General features: G+C 40.0%; 1 protein-coding gene across 1 annotated transcript; it reads left to right on the top strand.

Annotated features, from left to right (window-relative positions):
* The first annotated feature begins 4,207 nt into the window (after nt 1–4,207).
* Nucleotides 4,208–15,880, top strand: cldn19 (claudin 19). The gene is made up of 5 exons (XM_040115734.1): nt 4,208–4,430; nt 9,883–10,047; nt 10,391–10,475; nt 12,196–12,342; nt 15,594–15,880. Exons 1-5 carry the CDS (start codon nt 4,208–4,210, stop codon nt 15,640–15,642), a joined length of 669 nt encoding a protein of 222 aa, XP_039971668.1. The 3' UTR covers nt 15,643–15,880.
* The last annotated feature ends 2,449 nt before the right edge of the window (nt 15,881–18,329 follow it).

Below are 18,329 nucleotides of genomic sequence, written 5' to 3'. Positions count from 1 at the left end.
CCACAGTTGCTGGTTTCCTGTCTGGGGAGATTCATATCAAAGAGATAAGAGCTGAAAGTAGTGAAAGGGTGTATCCCCATCGGTAATGGTGGTGGAGCCCAGGCTGACAGTGTAGGGATCTTGGAGTCAGACAAGGTGATGGACTATTTGAGCTGCAACACGTTCACCGATATGAGTGTCAGTTCAGTTTTATTCAGTTATTACATGTTCTACTGAGAGTTAAGTTTTATTTTCAACTGAAAAAAGAACGTCATTTTAAGTATTGGTTTACGCAAATAATAAATAAAAATACATACTAAAGAAAATACCCCTATGGGAATTGTTTGGATTGTTGGAAGAGTTACTGTTGAATTTTATAAATTTAGTTTTTCAACAAAGTGAGCACCACAGACAAAATTACATTCACCTCAATTGTATGCAGTTGAAAGAGATATATCAGAGAGAGATATCTCAAAACCTAGACAAATAAAAAGCAACCTTGCATCATATAAAAAAAGTATTAAAATGTTAATATAAACCTCTCAAACCACCTAATCACAGCATGATCCACTTCACTACTCACTATAATTCAAACTTTAATGTTTTCGCCAAAATGTGGCTAATAAACAGCCAGCATTTGTCACTAATGGGGTTAGCTGCTTGGACTTATTGGTTTGTTGTATTGTTGCAAGCAGTACTTAAGCTAACGTGGCCGCGCGTAAAGAAAGTGGAACAGCAAAATAGATCTGTGCGTCTTTTCTAAATATTAAGCAAAAAGCTTGGTGAAATAGTGACTATACTATCAGGGCTAGTTGGTGAAATACTGTGGCTGTTGAGCTAACTGCTGATTCTGTCCAATAGCATTACCTTTTGGGGATTTTCTCTATGTTCTCTCTACTGCTACTACTACTGTAGCATTTCATCAAAAAGTTACTGAAGAGGGAAAATAAAGCTCTCCTTAGCTTAGCTAGGTCAGTAACGTAAAATTAAGTTTGCACGCATCTGTATCATGGACTCCTGTCTCATAACTGTCTGCAAACCATTGTTCTTTTGAACAGTCAATACTCTGATAGAGGAGGTTAAATAAAAGGTGATGGTGCGACACTTTTAATAACCTAAAATAGCTTCTTCCATTTTGGACTCTTCGGCTCTTCATTGCCTCAAAGGTCAGAACCAAGCCACCAGTCCAGTAACATCTGGGAAGTCTAGAAGAGCCAGAGGATTATTTTATTTTGTCCCATTCACGGGAGCCCTCAGGGAGTCAGCCAGGTTGGCCCACAGATGTCTCACATGCACATGCTCTCGGCAGGCTGGACTTGAGAAGGACTCTAGTGCACATGCTCTATGGGCCCAAAAACGCTGAAGCATGAGGAAGCCTGCAGAAACATGGCGGACTCTGCGCCAAGTGAGCTACTTTCACAGAAATGATTGAGGTGCAACCTTTGAATGCATTATCCATTTCTCCATGGTCAGCACAGTCAAAATGACTTGCTGTTGGTAAAAGTTCAATAAAGTTAAGCCAGATGGGAAAAATTTGTGCGGGTTTACTTCACCCTTGTGAACAAATCCACACATGTTGGTGATTCAGTTGGAAGGAAGTTTTGAATTCTGGTGTGATCAGGACACTTTCAAAGCGACCGTTCAAGGAGACTGTCTGCTGTGCCATTTCTGACTAAATGCCTAAAACAATCTATGATTGCATTTACCTGACAAGCAATCTCTTGCTGTTGGAAAAAAAACAACTAATGTTGTCTTTGAGAAGCAAAGGCAGAAGTAGCATGCTATTGATAATAGCATGACGTGTGTGACCTTTACATGGTGTCCTGTCCCATTGATGGGACAGGACACACAGCAAACTTTCTTTAACCCTGCCAAAGTCCTTAACCTTTGTCTAAACTCAGCCATAGAGCTGGCAAGCTGACCTGAAAATATTAATAATTTTATCAATGATCATATGCAGAAAATGTCCGGATGATAGGGATGATCAAAAACATATTTGGGTGATTTAGGTATGAGGACTTGCTCAGTTGAGTTTTTCACTTGAACTTGTAGTGCTTTAACCCCAGCAATGGTAGTTTGCTGTTATGATTCAAAAACACAAAGACCTCCAGAAATCTTGATGGAGCACCCCCCCACCCACCCACTCCATTGGACCTGAGCACTTGTTTTGCCTCTCTTTCATCTCTTCTCGCCTCCCGGGCTCAGCTGACCTCTGTGCTCTGACCACACTCACCCCATACGTCAAAACCCTCATTATACACTGCAAACCTCAACAGATAATAGTTATGATCACACATATACACACCCTGAATATTCAAATCTATGAGAAGAGTGTGGTTGAGGAATCTCAGAGGATAAAAAACCAAGGTTGGTTTGAACCACGGTTAGACCTCCATGTATGCTTCTTTTCATCCAAATGTGTGCAAATTCGTGTGTATGTGTGTGTAGCTTGGTGCTGGATAAGTGAGGTCACATGCATGTTCACATGACCTGGTGTTTTCTTGATGCTGTCGGAGATCAAGTTGATGTTCAAGTTCAAGTTTGAACTGGTAGGTAAGAAAAAAAACAAAAGGGCAAATGGAAAATAAAAGGAAACAACTGAGAAAAACCCAAGTTGATGAGAAATTGATTTTCACTGAGGCAGAACAATTCAGAAAACCACAAATGACCTCTTGCTTTTTCATATGTCTTTCATTATATTTCTACTATTTATTCTTGTGTGAGTTTACATTTTTTACACCCAAAGTCTGTTGAAGAAAACCGTGAGAGTATAGGCAAGAACATGCTTGCGCTGCAGACAGGCTGTGTGTGAGTGTGTGTATGTGTGAAAGTGTGTGCAGGGTGGGGGTGAGACATGTCTCTTACAGATGTGAGAAAATGGCAGTGTCTCTGAGAGTTAGTGTGTCGACTGTCTAATTGGCAGAACACAATTACTGAGTTAGTCTGAAGTGAATTGAAGGTAACTTAATGAGTTGTGTTGAAGGAGAGCGCAACTGTGGGAAAGCAGGTTTCTGCACTCTCCACAGACACAAAAGGCTGGAGTGTGTCTGCATTTACAGCTCGTAAGGATGTACAGTCGGGTGAACTCTCACTCGCTCTCCCTTTCTCTCTCGTCATTTGTCAGGGTTGCCATGGTGATGGGGGAGGCTTGCCTCGGCGGCCCATAATTTCCAGAGAGCCTGTCTGGATGTGACACTTCCTTTTCAGGCGGGCATTGTTTAGATGCTGATTTACGTGTGTTTGTTGCACTTTACCACCATCTCCTCCACACCTCCAGCGGAGCGGCAAAGTTTTAAAGGATCAATGCATCTGATACCTGATAAAACAGCGTGTTAAGGTTTTGCTGATGGGTTTGATTGAATGATTAAGATACGGAGTAAAAGTCCTCATTTAGATTGGAAAGAAATTACTAGAAATTACTTGACTATTTTTCATTAACTAACTCGTCATTATGAATTTACCTGTGCTCTTTTCCCTCCTGAGCTACATCTTTTGCTTTTTCTTTCCTTCCCTGTTTGAAACCGTGCTTATTTTCCCAACCAGGCCATCCCTCTTCCCCCCAAGTAGGCGTTCCTACAACACCCAGTAATCCAATCACAGGCCAGCCCTTTCCCCGTCTCTTCATGGTCAGCCTGTTAAGGACTTTTTGTGTTCAGGTTTTTTTTCTTTTTACTTTTTTTTCTGCCATCCCTCGTTGAGCCACTTGAGCCTGGAGCAGATGGAAAGATTGTAGTGGGGGGAAAGTAAGTGAGCAGCAGAGAGAGAGAGAGGGAACTGGAAGAAGCCATGCAGAGAGTGAGGCAGCCCAGCGACGATGCTTGATGAACTGAACCACTGACCACCAGAAAGCCTTTCTTTCACTTTGACTGAGCCCAAAAGAGACCAAGAAATCAGACAGAACAGCCCTGAGGGGAGACAAAAAACTCATCATCCCAGCTCACGGGCCAAGCAAGCCCAGGACGTGGAGAGAAAAAGAAAGAAAGGGTTAGAGACAAGGAGAAAGAGGGGAGTTCTACAGATGAGAGTTAAAGCAGAGGGGCAGAGGGAGATGTTCAGAGGAACCAGCCAGTGAAGAGAAAAGTGAAACGAGTAACAGGATTGCTGCAGGTGTGTCCAGAAAGACTGCTCAAAGAAAGGGCGACACACCAGAGTCACCTGAACAAAAGCTGTAAAACAGAGAGACACAGAGCGAGATCAGACAGAAGCAGAGAGACAGAACAAGATAAGGATGGCCAACTCAGGTCTCCAGTTGTTGGGTTACTTCCTGGCGTTGGGCGGCTGGATCGGCATCATCTCCACAACCGCCTTACCCCAGTGGAAGCAGTCGTCGTATGCTGGCGATGCCATCATCACGGCTGTGGGTCTGTACGAAGGGCTGTGGATGAGCTGTGCCTCGCAGAGTACAGGACAGGTGCAATGCAAGATCTTTGACTCCATGCTCTCGCTGGACAGTGAGTACAATGTTTGAATTTGGTTCAACAAAACCTGACCCTCTAACTTGTAGTGCCTTGTACTTGTACTTTTCTCACAATTACCCCCCCCTTCCAGAATGAAATTCAATCAACTATTTGTAACAACTTTTTTTCAAAGGATTATATGCTCATTGTAAGAATTTTGTAAATTGGTGATTATTATCATATTTGAAACATGATATAACTAAGAAAATATGCAAAGTCCTTTGTGGGTTGAATACCTTATGGGGAAACTGCAGTAAGTGTAACTATGATTAAGTGATATTCACTGGATAATTTGTCAGATGATGAAAAAGCACAATTAAAATTCAATGTATTATAATCTCCTCTAAATGCATCACCAATAAAGGTTCCTCTAATTCTTTTAATCATACTCTTTTTTTTCCCACTCTACAGTATTCTCACATTCCCAAATTGCTTGGCTGCCCTCATTTGATTTCATTTAATAATAGTCTTTTTGTGAAGGCAGTTCCATTTGAGTTTTCATCAGCCATTTGAAAACCTTTTGCATTCACTTTGTCTTCACAAGTTTTCCCAAGAAGTATTTATGGTGTTGTATTACAAATCACGACAGTTAGTGTAGCTGGCCCATTCATTTGGCAACACGTACTAATCAGCAACAAAAAACAGAAGGAAAACAACTCCCCAAGTCGCCGCTGTCTGGGATGTATTAAATTCAGAAGCTGTAAATCTCACTTAAAATGCTGCTGTTCACATCCTTAATGAAGTTCAATTCTGTTTTAAAACTCCAAAACACCACGAAAACGTATTGTGTGAGGAGTGGGAGGGCGTTAGGAATGCGGGATTCAGACATAAATTAGCTCAGAATATGAGCCTCTTGTCATCTCCAATCTGTAAGTAGGAACTAGTGACACATAATTAATGGCACCCAGATTAAATGAATCCATCCATCTACTGCCTGCTTAAATCATCCTTTTATTCATTCATTAGAGATTCTAATGAAAGACTACAGGGGTTGGGCTTGGTCAGAAGTAATTTCACTAAACAATTGAACATGTTGAGTGTCTGTTTGTCTTTGTGGTTTGGGACTGATGTGAATGCTTACTGTGGCACACTTCCTTCGTATAAACAAACGAGGCACTTTGCAAACATTTTGGAGTCTTGGTGAGTCATTATATCAAAACATTTTCTGTGGTGATCCGTGTGACGGGGTGCCCGAGCTGATCTCCCATCTCCTTTGGTTCATTGCAGCAATAAGAACAGTGTATTGTCCCTGCGGATGAATAGGGGCTGTTAGGAGAAGAAAAGGGCAGTGTTGAGCCAAACACCAGAGATATTCCCAGAATGTGCTCTGTCTTCCCCACACGCGCACATTGTTCCATTCGTCCATTAACACACCCAGCGAGTGCAGATTCAGACTGAAGATGAACACTGAAGAGAACCTCTCCAAAGAGTTAACTATATGTTGCTCTGAATGACCACTGAACTGAAAAGTCGTGACCAGGCATATTTGATCAATCACACGTTTACTCAGGCGTTTCCCCAGACAGATTACTAAATGGAGCAGATCAGCATTCAGTCATGTGTCTGGGGTCCGAAAAAGGCACTGCAGGTCTGAATCCTGATTAAGCACCCCTGTGGTATTAGTTTGATCCAACAGTAACACTGATTTAAGTTCTGAAGGAACTCTCCTCTCTGGCTACATTCGCAGCAGGAGCAGCATGTGATAGTGGGAATAATTGTTCACCAGACTGTGCTGCGCTCTACCGATGCTGCCAAGCAACTGTAGTGGAAACTGCTGCATTCTGCTGAAAAGGAGATGATGATGAGGATAATGTACGGTTGGGAAGGTTGGCTCTTATTGTCAGAGGAGTGTGGATGGTAGTGCTGAAAGGACAGCTCTTCAAAACCAGAAACATCCAAGCATGATATTAAAGATACATTGACCTGCCCCTGCCAATCTGCTGTGCCACATTATATAATCACTTTCTACTCACTTTAATGTTAAAGGCATAGGTTATAGTTTTTGTCAAAGACACCTTTGTGTACATTTTTGTAAAAGGGTAATTCTGTTTGCTGAGTGCAGATTGAGATTCAGTAGATGAGAGCACAACACTTACTAAAATTGTCATTGTTAATTTGACAACAATACACTAGTGTTTCTCTCATTTTATTCTCCTTTCAGTTAATTTAGATACCTTGGATTAGCTGTCTAAAAGGCCAAATCTGGTAAATTTAGTGGACAAGCAACCATCAAATCAACACATCAACTCCCACAAAATGACCGAAATCCAAAATTTGTAGGTCCACCTCACAACACTCCACTGACCCCCTAATCCTCTCTTTGGCACCCCACCCCCTGATGATGTAAATCTTTAAAAATCACAAATACATACTTTCTTTTTATTTATTTTTTTATAACAGGCTAAGCAAATTTCTAAAATAGCTGGAGATAACAGTTCTAAGTAAATGTTACTCAAACATGAGTAAATACTGTATTTGTTTGGGACTATTTTCAGCCCTGAATTAATGAAATTTGGTGTGGTGGTATTTCTGGCAGCAGAACGGTGTGTGTGGATTTCAGTCAAAATAAACTACAATGGCCATGTTCTTTGATTTTTTTAAATAGTTTTTGGACAACAATGGATCTATATGGCACAGAAGATATATCAGGTTTGGGGACACACACAATACTTGTTCGTAGGATACATTCACTGTTGATTTGGTATTTTCATGGGGTTTATTGATAATAAGAAAAAATAAAAAAATCAGTGTATTTATCCTTTAAGACTGGAGAAGTACCCGTGATTATTTGGGGCTCAGGCTCAGTCATGATGAGTAGTGCTACCACAGTGGGAAATATACAATGTTAGGTTACTGTTTTCCCATCAAAAGAAAAAATGGGTGGCTGGGGGGTGTATCTGCCCGCACAGTGAGCAATAAAGCATCTATTCCTGTCTTAGGAGAGCAAATCTTTCTGTCTGTCGCATTTGTCAGCTTTAACAGTTTGATCTTGATGAATCAAGGTAATTGGGATACCGCCCTTTATATTTAAAAGTGAACCAACTATGAGGAAATTGGTTAGGGAAAATTTAATTTTAGCTAAATGAAGTGTGGTAATACAACAGAGAGCATCATATCACTGTGGTTGTGCTTTGAGTTTTTGGATTGGATTGGAAAAGGGCTGGAGATGTTAAATATAAATGTAGTTTTATAGTTGGGTAGTGAGTGGGCAAACAGATATTACGTACAAAAGAGTCACAAGTGACCTCACAATGGGACCTTACAGTGCCTACACGCACACCAGCATGCACACACACACTCATTGAAAGCTTGTGGCTGGCACCGCCAACCTTGGCACTGGAAAGAGAGGGCCTAGTGGGTGAGCCAGCCCACCTCCCTCCTTCGTCATTCCTTTTAACCTCTCCTTCGCCCCAATGGCCCCCGAATGTCCTTCTGGTTTGTCACCGTCTAAAACTGGTCAGAGTAGTGCCATTTAACATGGGCCTAAACCCCCGCACTCCCTCAGAAGAAAGGAAGAATGCCCCGAGTGGATGAAAGAAAGAAAAAAATCAAACCACTGTCTGTTGAAAGCCATTCAGATACTCCATCAAAAGGAGCTCTGGAGCCATAAATTAGACCTCAAAGATTGTTCCATCCTCTTGCCCCCATCATAAGTCCCCTCAGGTCAGCTTCTGGAATGCTACATCATTGTTGCGCCTTGAATGATGGTGTGTGTATTTCTGTCACAATGACAAATGATGACTTTAGGTTCCTGCTCACACTGTTGCTCAACAGGAAGTGATTTTATTTTTTTGAAAACGTACAGTCACGTTCTCTTCTATTCTATTCTATCCTATCCTATCCTATTCTAATTTCTAATTTAGTTGAGTGTGAAATTTTTTTTTTTGAACCTCAGAAACGTAGTTTGACAAAAAAACAAAACAAACAAAAAACTTAACTCAAGGTCCATTTACTGACTTTTTTCCAGGGCTTTGAGGACTACGACGTGTGGTTGAAAGCTCCAGGAATGCAACAGTATTCTGTACTATTCTAATTAAGTGTGAAATGTCTTTCTCGCACTTGGACACAGTAGTTGGACAATAAATTCATAAATAAACAAGAACATTAGCTCCGTGTCCAGTTACATGTTTTTTTTCCCGAGAACTACAGTTGATAGCGCCACAAAAAAGCTAAGTGGCTCTTGAGTAGTTTTTTTTGTCAAATCATTTTGTTCTATTCTATTCTAGTTGAGCATGAAAGTTCATGGGTGATAAAACTCTCACCAGCTAGAATGTGAGATGCAGTTGAAAGCTCCAGAAACAGCTCGTAAGTGGACCTCGAGTTTTAACTCAAGCTCCACTTACGAGCTCTGTTTCTGGTGCTTTCAACTTTTAACAAGTTCATTCTTGACCTCAAAAACCACAAAATATAGTTGAAAGCTCTGGGAAAAAAAACTAGTAAGTGGGCGTTGAGTAAAGTTTTTTCTACTCTTTTTACCCTCATTCTGTACTATTCTATTTGTTTTTTCTGCTCTAGAATGTTTGTTGATGTTGTGTTTGTGGCTTTTGCTCTGACACATGAACACTGGTTACACTTTAAGTCATTGTTATTTGAAGCTAATTTCTGTGAACTTGGCTGTTAAACCTTTATGAGAACCTCTGTTATGTATAGTTTAATGACCACATTTGTCAGCTCTGTCACATATCAGAATAAGGATGTTGAAATTTGCATGTTTTCTCCTGCTGCTGGGATTTCAACAATCCCCTCGTTTGTTGTGAATAAGACACACTCCATCAGTATTTTGACAGTATCATTAAGTACTTAGCATTGCTTTCACGTTAACATGTTTGTGTTCGGCTGTTTGAGGCAGTAATGTCTGATCGCTGTGGCGACAGCCCCATGAAAACAATCTTGCTTTGTGACAAAGCCACACTAATCCCACTGTGTGAAACATGTAAAGCAGGCCCTCCTACTTGCTTTGTGTGTGTGTGTGCGTGTAAAGGAGTGTGTGTTTCATCTGTGTCTATTCCACCTACAGTAATGGTGTGTGTGCAGATATTGTGTACTTTTACATATGTGTGTGTGTAAATATGTGTCAATATGTTCCTCCCACTAAGTTATGTGTGTGTCGATGCCTGTGTGGGCAGCACACTAGATTTTTGAAAAGGCAAAACCACAGTGGAATGATCTGGAGAAGATTTGGAGGATCCTTTAAGGTCCCAAGGTCTGCATGACTTGCATAGCTTCATTCCCTTATAATTATCAGTTTTATATCCAGAAATGTGTTTTATTCCAAGCGATGGACTGAGAGACTGTATTTGTTTTCTCATCTCCTCAACACTTCCCTCCCTCTCTTTTCCTTTTTTTGCCCTCCGTTTCTCTCATATCTTCTATTGTATCACTATCACTCACCTCTCCGGGCTCCCCTCTGTGGTCCCTGCCTCCTCCTTTCCTCTTCTTTATCTAGTCCACATCCAGACATGTCGGGCCCTTATGGTGGTGTCAGTACTGCTGGGCTTTATCGGCATCATAGTCAGTGTGGTGGGCATGAAGTGCACTAAGGTGGGAGATAACAACCCAGCCACCAAGACTCGGATCGCTGTGACCGGAGGAGCTCTCTTCCTGCTTGCAGGTGTGATTTCTGCTGTGTTCTGGCAATGTGTTTGCAACCAAAAATGTTCTGCAGTATGTCCTGCAATTAGTGCATTTAGCAAGAGTGGTTTGGCATTTTTCTGGCCTGAATCTATCACTGGGAGTCTTCTGGGCAATTACAGTCCTTGCTGTAAACAGGACGTTGTCATTTTAGAGGCATTAACTGCTGATCTCAGACATAAACCATAAGCCCAGGGGAGAATATTAACTAAATAAGGATTCCCCAGCTCATTTGTGTACTGTTGTAGCTACAGTGAATGTTTTGCAGGCTTAATTGACGGACATAACTAATTCAGTTGTATTAATCTTTTCTCCCTCCACAGGTTTATGTACCCTAGTGTCTGTGTCCTGGTATGCCACTCAGGTGTCCTATCAGTTCTTCAATCCAAATACACCGCCCAATGCCAGGTATGTAGCTCACCTGATGCCAAACTCTGTTTTTGAACAACTGCATCCTTTAATTACTACAGTGGAATTAACCTTAATTCAGATGGGATTTTATATATGTACCCTTCTCTTTAGTAGTCTTTGGCTTGAGACCAGAGTATTGTTGTTCCTCACAAATGCTGCCAGAAATATTGTTATCAAGATTGAAACTGAAAAGTGAAGAGCCAATTTCTGTATAATTTGGGATTGTCAAGCATTGACGTTATGAGCAATGGTAAACATGACCCATTTTAGTCAGCATTCTGTGCCACTACTGTCATCATTATTAGCAATGGCTGAAAAAGTGCCATTTTTTTTGCATACAGTTCATTTGACTATTTTGAGGCAAAATGTTTAAATGTTACCATCTGCCTAACATAATCTAAAAAACATCAAATTAATAATTCGAGTTTTTGTCATTTAACTTGGCTGGATAGCTACTGTCACACATAAGATGCGGGTTCTGGGTGCTAATGGGGAGAGTGCACTTTCAGTGTGATCTGTTATCTAAGAAAAATTGATACTGTAAAAATATACCCAGTGTTCGGAAAACCACAAGTATCAGGCAGATTCAACAACTCACAGATTAGCACGTCGAGCTTCATTTGACATACCATTTTCATATAAAGTGACAACAGTGTTCTGTAACTGTGTGATATTTGTTTGAATCGATGTTGAACAGAAGATGTGCGGAGGAGGAAAATGGAACCTGACAGAAAAGCGAGATGTCTGTCATCCAAATAATGATGATCTCAGTGTTTACTTCACACCAGTGAAACTATTAAAAAGTTACAGTAGAACTTTTTATTTGTTTCTCTCACTCTCTACTGCTTCCAATCAGTCTTCTTATCTTGTTTATTAACATATTTGACAACATCATACCTAGGTCATCATGCCTATCTCATATTTTTAGATGAGTCGGAAGCTGGTTATGTAACATTTGTTGTACATCAAAAGATATAGCCATCCCTCGTCCTGATATTATAGTAGAGACAGCTTGTCATTGCTTGCAGTCTAAATGAGTGCTGTATTTGAAACAGTTGTGAGGCTTGTGTTTGACAGTCGTAGATGGTCAGTACCACAGACTTCAGACCAAACATTCCACAGCCACTGGAAAATGGCCATTGGATTTTTTTGTTGGGCTGGCCCTGCGGCCAAAAAACCAAAAGTTCGAACTAAGTTAAATAAAGTCAAAATGTAGGTCATAAACCTTGCTAGCTAATGGCTGGCAAAAATGGATAGTTTGAACTGCTAACTGCTTGGTAGCAGAGCTAATATTGTTACTTTTACTAGCACTACAAAACAGCAAAATAGTGGCCATTTTTCAGTTGTTGGGAAGCCCTGAATAGCTGTACTTAACCATAAGATGAAGCTGTTTTTATTAACGCCATTATTATTTGTTTTGAGCTTTAATATTGTTGTGAGATAAAAAGATGGTGAAATGATTCAAGGTTATCTGCTTTTGGAGATACCTTTGCCTTTTCTCTGTGGTGGGCCTACTAAAAATGAGGAAAAACCTACTGTGGGCCCAGATAAAGGTGTTGCTGGCATGTTATGTCTATTTCTATTTGTGTACTTCTTGGTACTTGTGCTACTCATAATAAATCATCATAATAAATTACTGAGAAGTAACAGTAGTAAAATTTCTGACACAAAGCCTGTATACCTTTTCCTGTCCTTTTCCTCCTTGTTTCTTGTGCAGGTATGAGTTCGGCTCGGCCCTGTTCGTGGGTTGGGCGGCGGCCAGTCTAACGGTACTGGGCGGCTCCTTGCTGTGCTGCTCCTGCTCCAAAGATGACATGCGAGGACAGCAATATTACCGCCAATCACAGCCTTCCACAGCCAGGGAGTACGTGTAAACCCCACCCCCTTCAAGCAGCCACCCAAACAGAGAGCAGAGGACACACTTGGCACCACCCCCTTTTACTCAGATTATGCCCGCTAAAACAAAACCTAAAGACTATCACGCATCTATGCATGCAACCATGTAGTAAACACACTGGGATTCATATGCAGAAACAGGCGCTCATACATACCACATACAGTATTACATACAAACACATTATCCATAAGTTGTTGGCTGGTTTGTGGCAAAAAGAAGCTACAAACTTAAATAACTTATTTGTGGACAGACAACCTACATATTTGATATCAACCATCCGGTTCACTTATGTAATGATAAGCTTGTATTGTGAATGAGAATCTCTCATGTACTTTAATGTCATTTTTTAATTTAGCTGAAATTAGTGTAGCTGAATAAATCTGACCCCAAAATCCCAACTACACCCTGACTCATCCATTTGTCGAAAGATAAAAAGAAATCCAATCAAAAACTGTTGCAAAGTAAAACTACATTTAAAGTGAATCAAAAAGCCAAATAAAAGGTGTACCATGGCAGATACTCAGAGAGAATGGACATGGATTTAGAAATAGGCTACCAGTACTGTAAAACACTTGACTTATATTAGCATGTCCTATGCTTCCTGGTTGGAGCTGCATCTGTTTTGCTTCCATAATTGCTTTGCGTATTCACACTCCACTGGTGCAGCTTGGTTGTGTAAAGGGAGAGCCCCAAACCGCAGTGCAAAAACTTGGAAAAGTTACTTAGCAACTCCTCTGCCTGTCGTGAGAGAAACAGGTTGCCTTGTATAATCTCACCAAGGAAAACGGGTCAGTTAGACGGTGATTAGAGAGGACACTGATTTCTCCTGCTCTGAGTAAATACAGAGGACAGGATCTCAGTAATCTGATGTTTATGTGTGATTAACCAAAATAACTAACAATACATTTTGTAACAGCTGAGAAACTTCCTCACTCAAAGTCAAGGTAGTTCTTATGTAGTCCTGTTTAACACTTGATGAGAGCTACACACCGAGACACAACCTGAACTGCAGCAGTGGAGATGAATTGTTAGTAATTTGTGTCTGCTTAGATTGTACTGAGCATGAATGTTGTTGATGATCATTTCACCATTTTACTCAACTCTAAGAAAAAGTGGAGGTTCTCTTCGACACATATCAACCATTTACTAACACAATTACTCCAGATTCATGCCCTCCTTCATTTTATAATCTCTTGTATAAGCAAACACATTTCTGAGATCTAAGCTGTTTATATACTTCTCACGAAAATATAATCTTACCGGGGATCATAAACTAAGACACTACCACAGTATTACAGCACAGTAATACACATTACTTTACAGTGGACTATAAACTAACATGATACTGAAAACACAGTAAGTTAATACAAATCATGTCATATTTAACTTCACTGCAGTAGACACTATTGGATATATTACACATAGTGCCTCCATGGGGATAAATTACAACAGATATCTGCAGCGATTTTAAAATCTGCCCCACATAAGAGCCTGTAAAACTGAACTGCAGGTCTGAATTGGCTCTTGAGTTCCCCCTTGATGCTCCCACATCACTTTGCCCTCATTTGTGTTTCTAAAGGAGCTGGTCCATCACTGTTCCAGATAATAAAGCCATTAACTTTTCTTAGAATAGGTCCCAGTCCCCCCATTTCCTGGTCATACGGCCTCACTTCTTGGTAGACTCTTGTTTGTGGAGTGCTCTATTATTGTCAGATTGGGGGTTGTACGTCTATAGGAAATTCCTTGTGCCCTTTAAATAAAGGGGGATGTCAGGCATTACTGGTCTGTCAGTAGCAACTGTGTTTTGAGTAGAGATTGCTCAACAAGTCTGATAGAACTACCCGTAAAGCTATGTCGAAAGATAAGAGAATATACATTTATAAGAATAGTTTGACATTTTGGGAATTACACTTATTCACTTTCTTGCCAGCAGTTAGATGAGAAGATTGATACCATTCCTGTATCCATCTGTTAAATATGAAGCTACAGCAGGGGATTGTTATCTTAGCATAGCATAAACACTGGAAACAGGGGGGAAAAGCTAGCCTGGCTAGCCTGGCTCTTTCTAAAATACAAAGAAGATATAACATTTAAACTGCTGAGCTTCAGAGGTATTGATAGGGGGGTTTTGTCACTTTGAGGCACAGCCAAACTAGCTGTTTCACCCTGCTACACTCTTTATACTAAGCCAAGCTAAACTCTAAAATAGCTAGCTAGCTCTAGGGGATCTAGCTTAATATTTAGCATACAGATATGAGTGTTATCAGACTTCTCATCTAAGCTTCAGCAAGAAAGTGTAAGCAAAAACTGTTTCCCACAATTTCAAACTCTTCCTTAAAAAAAGCTGATGACCTAGCAGCTAACTTAAGTTCAGCACTAAATATGTTGTGTTTCACCTTTATCAGTCAGTTCATCATTACTAATACGTATTTGGTACGTGTAATCTCTTTGACGTGTAGTTTACTAGCCAGCTGACATGTAGCATCACCTCCCATGCACCTTCTCATTGACTTTCACTCCTTTTGCTTATATTCGTCAAGCATCTCAATGTCTTTTTAACACTTCATAGCTTTTATGAGAATCTGCGAGGTCTTGATGTGTCTCTTATTTCCCCTCATGTCCTCTTTAATCCTGTTCTTCTCCGACTGTCTTCTTCTCTCCTCTAATTCAGGGCAGACTTGTTGAGTGAAACTAGTTTCCCTGACTGATCAGCCCCCGCCTTTTTATCGAGGACTGTCCGACTGTCCAACCACTGTCTTCCCTATTTTCCCCCTGTTACCTCTTAGACCCAAATTTGGACCTTCTGTAGCAGAATATTTCATTTTCCTCGGTATTACATCTGCACCTTATCAGTTTTAATGGGAACTAAGATGTAATGTCTTTTTCTAATTTTTTCCCTACCTTCTGAGCCTTTTCTGTAAATATGGACTCTTAAAGGCTATCTGATCAAATCTTTTCATTAAGAAATGAGGTGGCCTCCTCCATTTCAGCTTTGTAAACACTCTATTGCACCTCCGACATCGCCCTCTGCCCCATTATCAACTGAAAGTTAACAATGAGTTGAAACACTTTGTGGTTTTTGTTGCGCTGATTGATGATTTCAGTTATATCCTATGACCTCTGGGTATTTTTGTAAATGTGTGTTTTGGGTTCATTTTGTTTTCTCTGTGACTGTACTTTGACTGAAATGTGTCTTTTTTTTCCCTTTTGAATTGCAGACCAAATGTTAAAAGTACCCCACCAGAGAAAAGGGAGCAGTACTTGTAGTTTTGGAGAGTCTTCTGGCCTTACCATGGTTTAGATTCTGTCAACAGACAAAACCCTCTCACTGAGGAATTCAAAACAGACAAACAGACACCACTAGAGAATTTATGCAGCCACCTTTCAAGTTTATTGCAGCAACATAAATTAGAGGATTTGTTGAAGTAAAACAAATTGTTTTGGGAGGTTTAAATGAAATAGTTGTTTTGGGGATTGAGTAAGAGGATATCCTTGTCTGTTTTGCTGACTTTGGGAGAGACAGTCATTCAGGGTATGTTTTATATAACATGTTAAAATGCCCGGTTGTATATACCACCTACTCTATTTTTTTCTTTCTTTCTTTCTTTCTTTCTTTCTTTCTTTCTTTCTTTCTTTCTTTCTTTCTTTTCTTTCTTTTTTGTTTTTATTTTTACTACATATATAATGTTTTACTACAGTGCCTTATAACACACGTTTGTGCAAATGTATTTTTTTGACTACATCAATTCTTCATCGTCTCCCATCCCATCTGAGGGATGTGTGCCCATAGTTCCTTTGCCAGCAGTTCTGTGTGCCTTTTTCTATTGTTGGACTTCTGAAAAATGAATGTGAAGCTATTCTACAGTACCATTAATGAGTCAACAAAGACATACATATGATAGATCTTCAGCATAATGCCTCATGCACTGTTTGTAAGAAGCTGTGTGCCTGTTTCCTAGAAGCCTGGATTGAGGATATACCCAGTACATTTATTTTGTTTTGTTAAGTGCCAATATGATTTTGTGTGAATGACAGAGTCGTTGTATTTTGGACTCTAAAGGATGTACTGTACTGTGTGCTGTCTCCTGTACTAAGGAACGCCAGTTTGCTGAGTGTTCAAACACCCTTCTGATTGCCTGCATTTATTTACCATGCCATTCCTTTCTCTAATATTTACCTCCTCCATGTTGTGTATCATCTCATTTACAGTATACCCCTGTCTGTTTCTTTTAGAATAAAGTAAACGGCAACATAAAAAAGGATTTGGCTGTGAGTCAGTACTTTATCAGTTGTTTCCTAACTTTTCACCCTTGCCTGACTTTTTCGCCCACTCCCACCACTCATTCCTCCTTTCCAGCTCAAATACTTCTTTTGCACCCTGTTGTTCAATAATTGCAGACGTGGAATTCCACTTCTGCTCCACTGGACTGTGGCACATTCTCAGAGGTGGACTCACAAGATTAACTTGTTCACCACTGCTACAACTGACAACAAGGCTTGAATTTTCTTGTTGTTTTGTTGAGTTTCAACTGTAAAACATTAGTTAACTCATGAGCTTGGAATTAATGGTTACCTTTTATCTGGGTGGACGCAGTTTTGTGAGCTTCAAAGACTTTCCATCCCCCATTAAGTTTTGTAAAACTTAATTTTATATTTAACCCCAAAAAGAGTATTTAAGGATCGGTTCGGATTTTTGCAAGTTTCTTTTAAAGTCCAATTGAAGTTAAATAGCACTTTTTTTTGTCAGTTACAACTTAAATATCTTCTCTGTAAATCACTCGTCCTGTGTTCTCCTTTGAGAAAAAAAATCTGAAATCAAAAGGGAGGAATTTATATTTTATTCTTATATGGTTTCATGATGGGGCCCTGCGGTTTTGCATTATTTCAATGAAATACCATTAGGTATCCGTCTATGTAGATGGAGACCTTATTTCAGTACTGCTAATGTCAAGTTTCAGACTAGATAACTAATTAACTGCTCAGCTGCAGCACATTAAACAGCCAGTGAATGTATGAGGACATGAATAAGGAAAACACCAGGAGCAACCTCTTCACGTGGCCAAAAGCTAAACATGCCTGCAAGTTTCAGGTGTGTGATAAAACAAGGAAGATTCTGCTATTTGGTCTGTATGTGTGAACAGGTGGTTACAATGGAGTCATAGGAAGGGACCTCTCATCGACCAGTTGCAATGATTAGAGACCAATAACCTTGACTTAAGTATGTACATGTGGATACTGTACTAAGAGAGACATGAAAAATAATTTGATACCATTCAAAGATCTTGAACATGTGGATGATTTGAAGGGATAAAATGAAAATGTAAATCAGCTCAAGTGGATCACAAAAGCCAGGGCAGCAATTTATTTGTACTGAAACATTTCTTCAGTACAAATAAACTGTCAGTTTCAAAGCTGCTGTAATAGAGGATATATAGAGGACAGTGAGACTGTCCGTGAGTTTTTATACAGAGTTTTTATGAGGCAGTTTGAGAAAAATGCAAACTGAAAAACACCAGTGATGGGAACAGAGTAAGGACGTGAAATCTCACACACACCTGACATGTACAGATGGACCTACACTACATGACTAACCAGTCTGTTCCACAATATTGAATTTGCTGATATGAGATATTGAACTACTTGCAGGCACAATTATTAATTCACTTTTACTGTAAGCAAATATGTTGAGGTTACTTACATAATGAACCAGATGAACCGAAGCATGCAGCAGAAACCAAATCATAACAGTAAACACAGGAATGTGCTTTCCCACTTTTAGCACTCTGAATGATGAATGATGTGTTACTCATGTGTGTGATTGGAACTTGCACAACATGATAATTTAGGAATGTGAGCCTGGAAACTATCTCCTTTACTGCTAAACAGTAAACATCATTCCAACAATAAAACATGTTTTTATAGTGAACCTTGTCCTTCATATTGAAGGGGTAGTG

This window comes from Xiphias gladius, chromosome 21, assembly GCF_016859285.1.
Source record: "Xiphias gladius isolate SHS-SW01 ecotype Sanya breed wild chromosome 21, ASM1685928v1, whole genome shotgun sequence".
In the NCBI taxonomy this organism is placed as follows: domain Eukaryota; kingdom Metazoa; phylum Chordata; class Actinopteri; order Istiophoriformes; family Xiphiidae; genus Xiphias; species Xiphias gladius.
The sequence above is the reverse complement of the archived record's forward strand: the minus strand, read 5'-3'. Positions and strand labels throughout refer to the sequence as shown.

Excerpts from the sequence above, each read along its gene's own strand:
- cldn19 (XM_040115734.1), top strand. The coding sequence starts at position 4,208 with ATGGCCAACTCAGGTCTCCAGTTGTTGGGTTACTTCCTGGCGTTGGGC. Across the intron at positions 10,048-10,390 it reads AGCTCTCTTCCTGCTTGCAG|GTTTATGTACCCTAGTGTCT; the intron begins GTGTGATTTCTG and ends CTCCCTCCACAG. Across the intron at positions 12,343-15,593 it reads CAGCCTTCCACAGCCAGGGA|ACCAAATGTTAAAAGTACCC; the intron begins GTACGTGTAAAC and ends TTTGAATTGCAG.